The sequence below is a fragment of the Cynara cardunculus genome, assembly GCF_001531365.2.
Source record: "Cynara cardunculus var. scolymus isolate 2C chromosome LG 5, CcrdV1, whole genome shotgun sequence".
NCBI lineage: Eukaryota > Viridiplantae > Streptophyta > Magnoliopsida > Asterales > Asteraceae > Cynara > Cynara cardunculus.
In genome coordinates this window covers 1,917,009-1,929,641 of record NC_037532.1, presented here as the reverse complement: position 1 = coordinate 1,929,641, position 12,633 = coordinate 1,917,009, and the positions used below count along the sequence as shown (strand labels likewise).

At 32.1% G+C, this 12,633-nt stretch overlaps 1 protein-coding gene and 1 pseudogene across 1 annotated transcript; both read right to left on the bottom strand.

Annotated features, from left to right (window-relative positions):
* Nucleotides 1-431: 431 nt before the first annotated feature.
* On the bottom strand, nt 432-2,711 carry LOC112512193 (annotated as a pseudogene).
* A 4,976-nt stretch (nt 2,712-7,687) lies between these two features.
* Nucleotides 7,688-8,701, bottom strand: LOC112512372 (ethylene-responsive transcription factor 1B-like). Its single transcript, XM_025118298.1, has one exon. The coding sequence runs from the start codon at nt 8,689-8,691 to the stop codon at nt 7,993-7,995; it is 699 nt and encodes a 232-aa protein (XP_024974066.1). The 5' UTR covers nt 8,692-8,701; the 3' UTR covers nt 7,688-7,992.
* Between the last annotated feature and the right edge of the window lie 3,932 nt (nt 8,702-12,633).

The following is a 12,633-nucleotide window of genomic DNA, read 5'->3' as shown; positions in this document are numbered from 1 at the left end:
TGGAAAAGATGATGAGATGGTGTGGCGAATGGAGATTGTGAGGTGGGGTTTTATAGTGGAAGAAGGTGAAGGAGAGAGTGCCATGTAAGAGGCTATGGCATGAAAAGAAGAACACATGTAAGCAAAAGCWAGTACTAATATGTATGTACAGGTGAGTGTGCATGGCCACAGATACAACTGTGTTTGTATCTGCATGATGATCATCATCTTGATAAGAATGAACTCAGCATTGATTGAATGGGGTACGGAAACACGACTCGATACTTTTTTAACAATTATATAAAGTGTTTTATAAAATTAATTTTGTTATTTTTTCGAGACATTTTAATGTTTTAGACGTTCTATAAAATCGATTTTGTTATTGAAAATAAAATCAAAACAAATTCAAACTTTGAATGACGTAGGCTTGAAATGAAGTCTTGGAGCAAAAGTTATGCATGTTTAAAAGCAGTTTCTGCAACAGCATCTGGGTTGCAAGCAAAAACCATTTTATAAGGAATGCAATGGTTCTAACTCCACCAATTATCAAATTTGAGTCGTATATGTAAGTACTTATCGTATATAATTTTTTGTTGAATTCGGAAGCTCACAATATTCATTTTCTTCAAAACACATTGTTCTGTCAAAAGATCTTGGAATTGCAACGTAAGAGGACTCCATACCGCTCTCCCTTATCTTCAAAATCGATGAGAAAGAAACCGAAGTTATCATTTCGTTTACCAAATGCTTACTAAGGGTGTCTGTTACCTTACCGATTAAATATGACAATGACCAACAATCTTATCCGATAAGAGGAATAGAAAAAAACCCTTATATTTTACCCCGTAATTCAAGAAATCTTTTATCAAGTTAACTCTTATCAGATAAAAACGCTTACTAAGAACTCATTTTAATGGTTAAGAATGTAATTCAATAAAATAAATACAATAACTTTTACCGATAAGCATTTACCCGATAATCGTTTGTAACTCTTAAACAACAATCTTTACCAAAAAAACAAAACCCTAAAATGGAATAATGGATCAAAATTCATAACATAAAACATGTAGCATCAATTAAGACTATAAACACTCAAATCTTGATCCTAATAATCAACTAATTTTAATCAATCGAAAATTAGGGCTCGAATTAAGGTTGTGGATCGTTGGTCTTATCCTCGTTCTCGCCGGACATCTCCTCCAACGACTTGCCTTTCGACTCCGACACCATCAACGTACACAAAGTTCCCAAAAGGTTGATCACGCCCAACACGATCAACGCGTTCTTCACTCCGATTCCGGTAGGATATCCGGTGTCCGCCTTAGCTGGATCTTGATTATGAGCCAAATACAAGAAACCGAAAGCACCCAGTATTGCGCCAAGTTTGCCCGATGCGGCGGAGATCTCATGGCAAGTTGATCTCCACCTCGCGGGAAAAATCTCSGCCGGGACCACGAATGTGGTGGCGTTAGGCCCGAAATTGGCGAAAAATAATGTTAACGAGTACATCACTACGAATTTGATGTTGTTTTCGGGGTGTGTCCAGTGGTTGTAAGGGAAGGCTAATCCAAACATAAAGATCGTCATCATTGAGAATCCGAGTAGTTGAATTGCGAAATGTCCGATCTTATCGATGAGAAACACGGTGAACCAGTATCCCGGAACGGTACTGCAAAGTGCGATTAGGGTTTGGGCTCTAGCAATTCTGTAAACTTCGTGAATCGCGTTCATCTTCTTCGCGGCCGGGATCCACCCGATGGCTGAGAAGATGTGTTTCTRGAACAAATTTTGGCTGTAAAACGAGATATCGAGTAAGAACCAAGTACTAGTAGTTCCCAACAAATGTATCCCGTGTCGCCGGAGGAATTTCTTGCTGAAAAGCCCGAAATCTTTATCGGATTTCCCTGCCACCGGAACCACCTTCTGTTGCTCAGTCGGGATCTCCATTTTGCAAGACCTTAGACATGTCCATTGCAGCCTGATTAGCTTGTTTAGCCACCAAGGCGGTGTAACGGGCAGTTTCCGGCATCTTCATCCTCCAGTAGTATGTTAGCAATGCCGGAAGTGCACCAACCATCAGAATTATCCTCCACACGTAATCCGCCTCCGGAACCGTCGACCTTATTGGATCCACCTCATACGACGGCGCTTTAAACCGCGCATCAAACACGGACGACATGATGATCGCAAACATCCCACCGGCTAAAATCCCAAAACCTTGCATCGCAAACACCGCCGCGGTAAACCCTCCTCGTTTTCTTATTCGAATACTCCGACATGATCGTAGCGGATGATGGGTAATCATCACCGATCCCGAACCCTAACCAGAACCGGAAAAAGCAAAGAGTAGCCATCACCAATTTAGGGTTTCTCCCAAACGACAAACCAGAAGCAATAGAGCAAAGACACATTAACATGAGTGTAATTCCGTACCCCTTCTTCCTCCCCAGTTTATCGCCGAGCCACCCAAAAAACAGTTGGCCGGCCAGGGTTCCGACGAGAGCAACACCGTTGACGGCTAAGGAAACATTGGGAGGTAAACTTCCCGGCTTCAATGAGCCGGGTTTGTGAAAGTAAATCCGGCCGAGCATCTTGGTGACCAAATAGATGCAAAAGAGATCGTAAGCATCGGTGAAAAAACCCATTCCGGAGATGACGCCCGCCGTGAGGTGATACCATTGGGTTTTTGCGCCATCGAGTGCAGCAAGAACTTGTAGATTTCCGGATGCCATCTTTGAAGTAGATTTGTCGATCATCTGATCTTGATTTCTTCAAAGTGATCAACTAATAAATGAACCCGTAAAATCCAAGTTAGATAATGATTATTTTCAAGATAAATTAAGATTTCTAAAAACCCAAATCAAATTTACAATCTTTATCCCGAAAATCTTGCCCAAAAAAATCTGTATCTCGCAAATAGTTATTTAGGGTGCGTTTGGTGCGCGGACAGGACAGGATAGGACAGCTGTTCAGCGTTTGGTAAGACATGACAGGACAGGTTAAAATGACCAATTTACTCCCAGGGATTTAGAACATGGCATCCATTGTAAATCAAAGAAACCTACCAAATACAAGATGAGATCATTGAAGCATCTAGGATAGTAAAGTAATTACAGAATTATTGTTCTTGAGAAGAGAAGCATGTTGCAGCAGCAGACCATGTTMCAACTGGAATTGGAATCACACCAAGCTTTGAGATATTTACATTTGTTGTCATCTACTAACCCTTGGTTGGATGTATATTATGTTCTTGACATGATAATGCAGCTTACAGGGTCTTATGATGATTATAAATCCTCAAAACCAGACCACATATATCAACAGAAATGCATCAACTTGACCACATATGTCACAGAAATGCAAACAGAAATGCAAACAGAAATGCATCAACTTCAACCTACCAAAATACCAAAAGTAAATCAAAGAAACCACCCTAGGTATGGGTTGCTTGATCATTTTTTCTGCAAACACCCATATGGTTCCTTATTTTTTGACCATCGTAAGCTTATAACAAAAATTTCAAACGCAAAGTGCTAAAATGTTGAACAGATTGGATATGGAGAGGAGAAAAACCTCGATTGGATATGGAGAGGAGAGAAACGTACTGTCGATTGGAACAGATTTGAAGAGATGAACATCGATCGAAACTCGCAGACGTGGTCGCCGTCGATGGTCCTGGTCGCGGTCGATGAKGAAGCGATGGAGGAGGAGCGATGGAGGCTGTGTTAGGTTTTGTGAAGAAACCGGGTAAAGGGGAAAAGGGTAATGAGGGAAATAACTTTGAGTTCCACTTAGTTCCAGGGTATTAGGCAGAACTCGCGTGTCCCATTCTTATTCCACTTAGTTCCACTTAGAAACACACCAAACATGGGACAAGTGTGTCATGTTCTGTCCTGTTCCACATACCAAACGCACCCTTACGGCACAGACTCCCCACTTACCTCGACCTCAACCGCAGAGTGATTAAACAACGATTTGATCCAAGAACCTCCGTTAGCCTTAACCACCTGTTTTGCAGATAACCCGGAGTCATCGTGGCCACAAGGGGATTTTTATTTCTCCTTGGATTTGAACGACTTCCTGTTACTTTTGACCTTTGGAGTCAAGCAAACCAATCAGACACCACCCTTGTGGTTTACGACTTCTATGTTTTGTATAACTAGAATGGTACTCGTGTAATGCAGCGAGATACATCTCGATTTTAATGTTTCGTTTTATTATTTTTTTTCCGTCTCCGTCGATGTTATAATACGATTATATGTCGTTTTGAGAAAAAGATAATGTTTTTATTTTTAAATAAAATATAAATATGAAAATATCATAAAAACTTATAAAGTATATATTGATATTAGAATCAAACTAATTAAAATTTCTCCTTTTTTGTGTAATTTTTTTTTTTTGTTTAATATAATATATTTTTTTATAAAACATGATAATTAAGTATTTTATTAGAACTCGATAATTATTCTGATTATATTTTATATTTTTTATATTTAAAATGAGATGTTTATCATGTATTTGATTATGTTTATCTGCAGTTAGTTACACAAATTCAAACATAGAGCTTTAATAAGTTGTACTTATGCACAATTTACTTGTAATCTTGAATTTTAAGTAATATGCATCAATAAACAGTATTACGTGCATAAAAAATGGTTTTTAAAATTTTTTGTTAAATGTTTTATAATATAACTAGAAGGATACTAACACAATGCAGCGAGATACATTTTGATTTAATATTTCGTTTTTTTTTTCTCAGTCGATGTTAGAATACGTTTTTACGTGTTTTTGAGAAAACGATAATGTTTTTATTTTTGAATATAATATAAATATGAAGATATAGCATTAAAAATTGAAAAAATATATTGATATTGGTACCAATCTAAGTACCTAACTATTTAAAATTTCTTTTTTTTCTATATTTTTTATTTTTGTTTTAATAATATAATTTTTTATAAAAATAATAATTAAGTATTTTGTAAGAAATCAATGATTTTCCTAATTATATTTTAAATTTTTTATATTTAAAATGAGATGTTTATCCCTTATTTGATTATGTTTATCTACAGTTAGTTACACGAATTTAAACATAAAGTTTTAGTAAGTTGTATATACGCACAATTTACTTGTAATCTTGCATTTTAAGTAATATGTATCAATAAACAATACATCATGCATAAAAAATAATTTTTAAGAGTTTTTGTCAAATGATTTAAAATATACTAGAAGAGTGCTCGCATAATATAGCGAGATTTATCTCAATTTTAATGTTTCGTTTTATTATTTATTTATGTTGATATAATACGTTTTTTAGTGGTTTTGAAAAAGCGATAATACTTTTATTTTTGAATAAAATATAAATTTAAATATATCATAAAATTTAGAAAAATATATATCGATATTAGTATCAAATTTACTATTTAAAGTTCTCATTTTTTGTGTAATTTTTCTTCAATTCAATATTTTATTTATAATTTAATTTAGATTCAATAACGAATTAATTTATTATTTAATAATATAATTTTTATAAATATAACAATTAAGTATTTTGTTATAACTAATAATTATCTTAATTATATTTTAGATTTTTTATATTTAAAATGAGATGTATATCCACTATATGATTATGTTTATCTATAGTTAATTACACAAATTCAAAAATGAAGCTTTAATAAATTGCATTTACCCACAATTTACTCGTGATCTTGAATTTTAAGTAATATGCTTCAACAAACACTACTTTGTATATAAAAATGGTTTTTAAAAGTTTATATCAAATGCTTTATAATATAGTATAGATATAGATAATAGTAATTATTTTTGAAAAAAGTATAATAATAATAATAATAATATCAGAGTTTGGGGATTTTCTAATACCCTTTTCTCAAATTTTTTGTAGGACATTTGTTTTTATAAGACATTTATTTCTATTACTATATTTTCAAATTTAACTGATAAAATGGATTTTGGACCATGAAGTTGGTTTTTATGTTTGGCATAAATTATTAGAGGCTAATTTGAAATATAAAAATTCCAAAAGATTCATGTCTTTCTAGAAAAAAAAACGTATCAAAAGGCATTTACGTTTGCCATATTACTATTTCAGCGTCACAAATAGTACTTTCTCAATTACTGTATTAGGTACTCATTTTAACAGGTAACGTGTTTATGTTGTAATATCTGTTAGTACCGATATCAGATTTATCCTCTCCTTCATCATAATTCTTTTATAAACAATTTGTAAATCTTATGTAAACACGTATCCACGTCACTAAATGCTATACGATTACATATCTTACCAATCAAAAATACGTACAAATATAAACTTAAATTTCCATTAACTAAAAGAAAAAATCGTTACACAAAATAGGAACCGAACCCGACTTATTTTATTATTAAAAAATAAAAAATAATTTAAAAAGGCCCAATGGGCTAATTGGATAGGCCCACTTATAAAATAATATCAACTTGCAATTGCATAAAGGGATTATAATTATTGATTTACCCTCATCCATATAAAAAGACAGAGCACATTCAATGAACACTTAATTTGACATGTGTTGATAAACCTTCTCTTATTATATAATTAAATTAAAAATAAATTAATATTTATTATAATACCACTCTCTATTTTTATTATTTTATATAACAATAATAATTAATACGATATTATTTATTAGATAGTAATTATCGTTAATGTTTTCTTATCAGTTATTATACAGTAATCAAGATATCATATAGAATTTAAAGAAAAAGAAGGAACGGATTTGTATCTTAGAGAGATTGTTGAAACGGTTTTTTGAGTCACCAGATATTTTATCTGTCAAAATCTAAAAAAACACTGTAATAACATTTCGTTTCGAAACTGTTAAGTTAAAACATCGCTGTTGTTTATTAACAATAATTTCATCCAATTATTTTGAAAAATATCTACACAAAAGGAAAAAAAATTGTGCTTTTAATATGTTTTTTGTTTTATTAAAAATAAATTATTTTTTAAATCAAAATTTTTTATTAAATTTTAAAAATATATATTTCCCTTTTTTCCCAAAATCTAGTTAAGCTTTTGGGGACATATGCTTTTAATTTATGAAAGTGGAATTATTCAAAAGGCCAAACACCCAAGATGAAATTACAATCTTCACCTTTCTCAAGTTTTAATAAATTGTCCTTCTACACACATTCATTACAACAAAACCAGGGGTAATTTGGTAAATTCACAACCAACCCAAAACATGTGTGTCCTAGGATTCTTGCAAGTCATAGATTGAACCACAAGTAGGTATGATTTTCCTTTTTGTTTTATTCCATTTTAATTTAATAAAAATACAAATTATCGTATTTAAACAGATCAACTGATAACACGTTTAAAATGACAAAATTTCTAACGATGTAAAGTTATAACATTACGCCACATAAGTTTGGGATAACGTCATCACGACTTTATAATATGATTTTAAAAAGACATAAAAACATCTGGTATAATTCATCGATGATATCAGATTTGATGTAAATTAAATATTTTTTTGGGATTTCAATATAGAACGATCTTGTTCTTCAATTCTCGGGCATACCCTTTTGATTTAAACATTACCAAATATGTCACCGAACATGGCAACAACCGTTTTTAGGCTCTTTTATGGCGTGTCTTACACCGTCTTGTTTAATCGTTCTGTAAGATGTAAGATGCATGAAGTGAACTGAAGTTGACATAACGAAACTATTGTATATTTTAAAAAAAGAAACAAAACTTGGGATTTACAGAGAGTTAAAGATACAGTAGTGATTATATCGTACAAAACACGAAAGAGACGGAAGCATATGGATGTGGGTATCTCGTTCCACCAAGAATTTTCTTGAAAGACTCGAAAAATCGTATTTTGAATAAGAAACTTTGACCAAACGGTTCAAAGCTTCGATATTTTAGGCCTGATGCTTCTGCATTATCTTGAAAACGTCTCAACCACTTGAACAGATACCAGATATCGAATACCGGATACTGTCGGGTCGAATTTACCAAGAAATCGTCGAACTACTTTCGGAAGAAGTTAAAAGTTGTTCAAGATAATCTGCCCCCAAATCCTCAAACACCAACATGTTGTTTTCTAAGTTTGTACCACCACCACCACTAACTTGTTTCTTTTTCCGGCTCACCGGTTTTTTTCTCAGGGAGTGGCGTTTCTTGAGCGCCACCACCGGCGAACACCCTTCTTCGAACCTGTAATTCATTTCCTGTAGTGACTCCTTCACTCTCTCTGCCGGAAAATTCAAAACCGCCCCCGATCCTCTCATCGAGAATGCCGCTTGATCATACGCCATGGCGGCTGCCTCCGCACTATCAAACGTACCCAACCAAACCCTAACACCGTGTCGGGTGGAATCCCGTATCTCCGCGGCATACTTCCCCCACGGCCGCCGTCTCACCCCTCTGTAAGACTTTTCTTTCTGGGATTTTTCCGGTGGGGATCCTGAAGTGACTTCCTCTTCCTTGATGACGCCGGCGGTGGATATGTTGGATTCCGACGACTGATCGGCGGCCATGGATGCGACGCCATTAGTGGCGAGCATATCGAAGAGAAGCATATCTTGGGAATCGTTAAGATTGAAGGGAAGTGAATGGTGGTGGAAAAGAAGCTCATCCCAAGAGTAGGAAGATTCTGACGAGTAGTCGCCGGTGGGATGATAATCTTGAATGGAAGAAAATTCCGCCATGGCTGTGATTTTGTGATGGACCGAAGAAAACAGAGTCCTGCTGCCTTTTTATACCCCTTGGAAATTCTTTATCTACAAGAACAAAATATTATTAAATAAAATAATCGGGTATTTAACTATTTTTTAAACTACTTATTTAAGAAATATTCTTCAAAAAATTTAATGAAAAATTAATTTAATAATTAATAACGCTTATAGTTTGAGGGGCTATTTAGCAGTAGCTGAATGGTTTGTTCCAAAATGATTAAATGCTCATAATGATTAAAAGGTTTTTATGATATAGTACAAAATGAAATATAATTGTTTAGTAATTGTTTATAATGAAATAAGAGCGATTAATGGTTAAAGAAGGATCAGGATACAAAATCATTCAGAGGGTTTTAGAACCATTAAGAGACATATTCTTTTTGACAAACAAGATTCACCCATTAACGATTTAGATGTTGTCTTTTAATGGAACTATTAAGATATAAACAAACAACCCCTGAGTGTTTTCTACATAAATTCTCCAAAAATCACTAAAAAGGAGAAATAAAAATTAAAAAAAATATAAAATTTACTTCTGATCTTGAATTTTAAGTAATATACATCAATAAACAGTATTTTATACATAAAAAATGAGTTTTTGTCAAATGTTTTATAATATAGTATAAATTACATAAAAATTCTATGAAATCCCCTGAAATCAAGATTGGAATGGAACTCAATTACAAATCTAATCTAATTCTGCAAACCAAAAAAGACAGTAGAATCATATAATCATAAATGATTACTGAAGTCTTTAAATTTTAATTTCTGATTCTTAAGATCGTAATTTCAAAAAACAAATACCAACACCTGTTTGAACAAAAACATAAAATAAAAATGTTATAACCTTCCGTATAACTTAGTGCTCGCCATTTCAAGATACCTAAGGGCCATTGGAGGCATAACAGCAAATTGGATTTATATGTCGTCAAAAATGTTTCGTGTCCTAATAGACTTCTTTACTGTACTTAAGTTTTTATAACCAAACAATTGTGTGTTACATGTAAAATACTACGATATAAAACAACGTTTTSGACATCTTAACAGATGTTTTAAAGCAATTTGGAAATAAAACGTCATATTAAATATTTACATGATATTATTTATAAAAACCAAGTACCCACACGTTTTCGGGTCAGTTTACGTACACCAACCAATCATTTAGGTGACCACGAATAGCATGAAGTCATCACAGATGAACTTCCATGAGTCATGACCATACAAACTTTGACAGTATTCAGATTCAAATTCAAAGTTGATGTTATTACATACCTAAAACTAAGTGAGTGTTTGGTTCGGTAAGAAAAATGAAAATGGAAATGAATTTTCATCCCTCATACGGTTTAACCTTGAGCCAATTATATTATATAAAATCAAATAATTTATTTTATTTATATTCTCATTGATTACTGTCTAATACCTCTAATCAAATACCACATAAACAAAAACAAAAGCTAATCATGTGCTCTAATTGTCCGAGAATTCTCAATTATATAAATAAATAAGTTAACTTTATTTTTAAATAATATAAAATAATTTTGTATTTTGTATTAAAAAATATAATAAAATTAAACAGTTTTTTTTTTCCTTTTCCTTTTTTTTATAAATAAAATAGTTGGATTTATTTGTCGCTAGATTCATGGAATTTGGAGGGGGGTCATTTATATTTAAAATAATAAGCGAATATAATGTTTTTAAATAATGCTGAGGTAGCGATTAAAAAAATGTTTGGCTTTTTCTAGAAACATTTGTACTAAAGACATAGTACTGTACATCTATAGATGCATGATGTACAAGTCTTACACGATGGATGTATTCGGAAACTATTGTTCTGGAAGTAGAAAACTAAAAAAGCACGTGGGTCAAATGACGCAAGGCGGCGAGTCAAACCAAGGTTTTGACGGCATTTATTGTACTCCTACCTTTGTGTAACAAGTGCTTCTCCCCTGCGTTTAAAGCGAATCCTATTATTGCTATGTTTAAATCAAATTAAATAATCTTATTAGTAGTTTATTTAACGTTTATCTAATATTGGTAATGGTGGATATTTTTACTTAAGAGTTGTATATCAGACATTTACCTGATAAACACTTATTGGTAAAATTCAATATTATTATTTATTAACCAGGTAAGATTTTTGTCAACAAAAACGGTTTTCTATGCAACAATTTATCTGGTAAGAGCTGACCGTGGTAAGAGTCATTCTCCTCACTTACCGGGTAAGACTCTCAGTCCTTGTATCGTTTTTACCGGGTAAAATTTTTTATCCTTACCATATTCATTCACTAAGGTAATATAACTTGGTAAGCGCTTACCCAAGTAAACACTAATTTATTAGATAAGATTTTAGTACAATATGCAACATTTTTATCCAGTAATCATTTATAGGGTAAAAGTCATCAGTATCACTTATCAGGTAAACTTTTTATTTTTGTTATCGCTTTTATCGGATAAGATTCTCAATTTTTTCGGTTGTCATGTTCATCCGATAAGGGAAAATGACTTGGTAAGCACGTATTGTGAAACCAGTTTTTTTAGAGTATAAGTATCGTTTTCTGAGACAGATATAATGTAGACAAAATTTTGATCTACCCCACAAATAAAATATACTACGTAAGTTTCACATAAATAGTGTTTGATAAAGATATAATGTATAAGAATATTTCACAGTCATAACTAATAGACATAAAACATTGTTCGAGAAAGGCATGCGAGAACCGTAGCCATTTTTATATCTTAGTTTAACATGATTTAAATATTATATCACTCAGATAAAATTCTAAATATAAATATTAACCACTTTAGTTACAGCATACTGATTAAGCCTTGGGGAGATATAGTAAAAAAAAATTATATGTCATGGATTTGAATCTCGAAGATATCAGAACACTTGTGGCTAAAAAGATACACTTTTGTTGACTCCGGTCCATTCGTAATTACCTAGAGATTAGTCGTTGTATGTAAACTAGTTTCAAAATCCACAGTTTAGAAAATAAATTAAGGGGTTGTTTGTTTTACCTTTTAATAGTTTCATTAAGATGCAGCATCTGAATCGTGAATAGGTGGATCTTGTTTGGCAAAAAAATGTTGTCTCTTAATGGTTCTAAAACTCTCTAAATGATTTTATTTCATATATCTCTCACTTAACTAATAAACGTCATAATTTCATCGTAAACAATTACCAAACAATTATATTCTATTTTACATTATATTATAAGAGTTTCTTAATCATTATGACCATTTAATCACTTTATAAAAACCATTCAACAAATGTTTGTAGTAATATTTCAAAATATCAATTTACCTTTTTTTTCTTTAGTTAAACAATAGTTAGGTGAGTTATCTTGTCGGGTAGTGGAGGCGCGCCTACGTGGACAAAATTCGTTGGCTTAGCTGGACAATGTGGGTGCGGACTGGGGAACGTTAAATTTGGCAAGTTGGACTCCAACGTCACCTTGCTATTTTTTATTAATTTCTTTTATTATATTGTTTTTTATATTATGATTTATTCCCTTGTGAATGTAAAAAATATAAATGTGTGATCAAGTTAGCGGATATTTGAGATTGTTTATGGAAATAATTTATTAATTTATTTTGGTGTGGTATTTGTAAAAAACATTTTTTAATGTTGGGATAAACAGTTTATACCAGTGTCAAACCGATAATAAGAAGTTTTTTTAATAAATTAAACAATTCTAACTTATAATAAATTGATAAAGACTTTTGTAGTAAAAGTATAAGTTGTTTCAAATAAGCAATCACAAACACCTCTTTAATCAAATTTTTATTCATAAAAGTCTAAGTTATTATAAAACATTTAAAATAATTTATTGAATATTAAATTTTTTAATTAATTGTTAATTATAATTTTTAAATATTAGAAACAAGCATATTAATACGATTTCTTAATATTTT

What these genes read in the sequence shown, in the direction of transcription:
- LOC112512372 (XM_025118298.1), bottom strand. Translation starts at nt 8,691, where the DNA reads ATGGCGGAATTTTCTTCCATTCAAGATTATCATCCCACCGGCGACTAC.